This window comes from Carassius carassius, chromosome 30, assembly GCF_963082965.1.
Source record: "Carassius carassius chromosome 30, fCarCar2.1, whole genome shotgun sequence".
NCBI classification, from domain to species: Eukaryota; Metazoa; Chordata; class Actinopteri; order Cypriniformes; family Cyprinidae; genus Carassius; species Carassius carassius.
This window is the reverse complement of record NC_081784.1, coordinates 27,638,226-27,640,394: the sequence shown is the minus strand read 5'-3', so window position 1 is coordinate 27,640,394 and position 2,169 is coordinate 27,638,226. Positions and strand designations below refer to the sequence as shown.

Genomic DNA, 2,169 nt, shown 5'->3' with positions numbered 1-2,169 from the left:
GAGGAAAATGAAGCCTTCTCGAAAACAAAAACCAACCGTATATATATATATATAAAAAGCTCTTTTGCATGAGAACGGAAGACCACTGCAGTCCAGAAAAAAGGTTTTAAGAAAATATTGAAAATAGCATGTGTTGATGCTGAGGTCATCCAAAGGGTTGTTGAATTTGTAAATAGAAGATTTTTATTATTCGCAAATTATTTTAATAGCTTAAACAGATCCATGATGTGATTGTTCACTGATGTGTACATATTTCACGTCGGTCTGACTTGATTGAGAGATTATGTAAATGTAGCAAACACTGAATTGTACACTAGTAATATTTTCATTGTTGAAATGTAAATACTGTACTTCATCAGGCATTTACAAGTGTACTTGCTTTTTTTATGGATGAAACTTTTGACTTGCTTTCCCGATTCTTTTGGCATTTAATATTGTGCCAATTAAGAGATTGATTTGAAGGCACTGCTCTGTATGCAGCACTGACTAAACTGAAATCAGGGTAATGGGAAGTAGAAGACCGTAGTCTTGTGTTTTTCACTAACACATTCTATTTGTAATTTTAGTGTTTGAAGGACAGCTAAATGTCTTGGTCGTTAAGCTTTACATAGCAGCTCCACCACTAGAGGGTGTAGATTATCTTTTTATTAAATTAATGGAAAGATGAATAGAGTTAATTTATAGTTGGTTAGCTTTAGTATCATCATATGGCTTCAAACAAAGTGATCCCTGTGCATATTTCAGCTTATTGAATGGAACACCTGCCTTTTATAGAGCACTGTAATGTCTTTAGCATTCAAGCCTTATGGAAACAATTCTTTTAATGCTGTTTGTGTGGAAATGTTTGTTCTTTAAAATTCAGTTCATTAAATCATTTAAGCATCAGACTATTGTTGCTGACAGTGTCTATGAGCTTACATCGTCACGCAGACAATAAAAGCTGTTACACAAGCACATGCCCGCTGGCAGTTTAGGTTTGGTTGGTGTCAGACAAAATGTTTTTGACTGCATTATTTTATTGGACAGTGGACTGAATGTGCTCTGTGAACTAGTTTCAATGACTAGTTCAGTGAATCATTTTACCTGATTTTCATTAGACAGAAAACTCTTGATCATTTATATTGGCTACATTTAAGTAGGTCTTTAGATAATATTAAAGTCAGATTAAAAGACAGCAGAAATTAGATATAATGCTTCCACAATTCAAATTATTCAGGTTCTTTATCTAAGAAACATTAAACAGTGTACCAAACACTGCCTTATAGGTCAGCAGAATATATCTAATTCAGATGTTATTGTGAATAATTTACAAAACGAAAACGAAGGCTATACCTCTTAATAATGTTCAGTTGTCCTCATCTAATGATGCCAGGAACTGTTAATTCTGTCTACTGACTGTTGTATACGGCTTCTAACGAATAACATTTGCAAATGTGATTCTAAAGTGGTTGACATATGATGCAAAATAATGGGACTTTGTATCACATTGCACATTGCTATGACCATATAGTTTTTAAATAATTTTTTTTTTTTTATGCTTTTACATCATTTTAATAGTCTCTCCAGGGTGTAACTAAGTAACTAGAAACTACAATATCTATATAAAAAGATTACCGATTAACCACTGCTTTCCAAAAAAGAAAATGTTACATGATTGTTGTGTGGGCCACGTGAGCACGTTTGGTGGAACTTGTGACATTTTTCCTGTAATTGTTCATGGGCCCCTTGATGCGCTCTCTGCATCAGTGCAGCTCTGTGATTGGCCTGCTTCGGCTCCAGATCATAGCAGCGCTGTGATTGGTCTGTTCTAACTTCAGATGAATGGGGTGACTTTTAGTTCGCGAAACAGTTCAAGCCATGTAAATTGTGCAGCAGCTCAATTCTTAAAACAAGCTGCCAGAACGCGCGTCATAATGGAAGTCAGAACGGTAACGTTGACGTTCTAAATCCATTTGAAGCACAATAATTGTTCATGCAGTGGCATGGCGACATCCTAAATGTGAATAAACCATCACTTTTAACACTACACCTCTAGCAATGGTCCTGTTATTTCAACGCGTTATGAACGTCCCAGTTGCATACTTTTACTCTAGGAATGAAACGTATCTGATTTTCTAAATCTGCATGAGAGTAAAGGGCAGCGGGGAACGCAGTGTGCTCGCAGACTTT

At 35.7% G+C, this 2,169-nt stretch overlaps 1 protein-coding gene across 2 annotated transcripts in view; it reads left to right on the top strand.

Annotated features, from left to right (window-relative positions):
• Positions 1-885, top strand: part of LOC132110982 (glutamate--cysteine ligase catalytic subunit-like) — a 25,977-nt gene extending 25,092 nt beyond the window's left edge. For both annotated transcript variants that reach the window (XM_059518135.1, XM_059518134.1), the window contains one exon: positions 1-885. This exon is cut by the window's left edge and continues 171 nt beyond it. In XM_059518135.1, coding sequence (XP_059374118.1) covers positions 1-11 — 11 coding nt within the window. In that variant the 3' untranslated portion in view covers positions 12-885.
• The last annotated feature ends 1,284 nt before the right edge of the window (positions 886-2,169 follow it).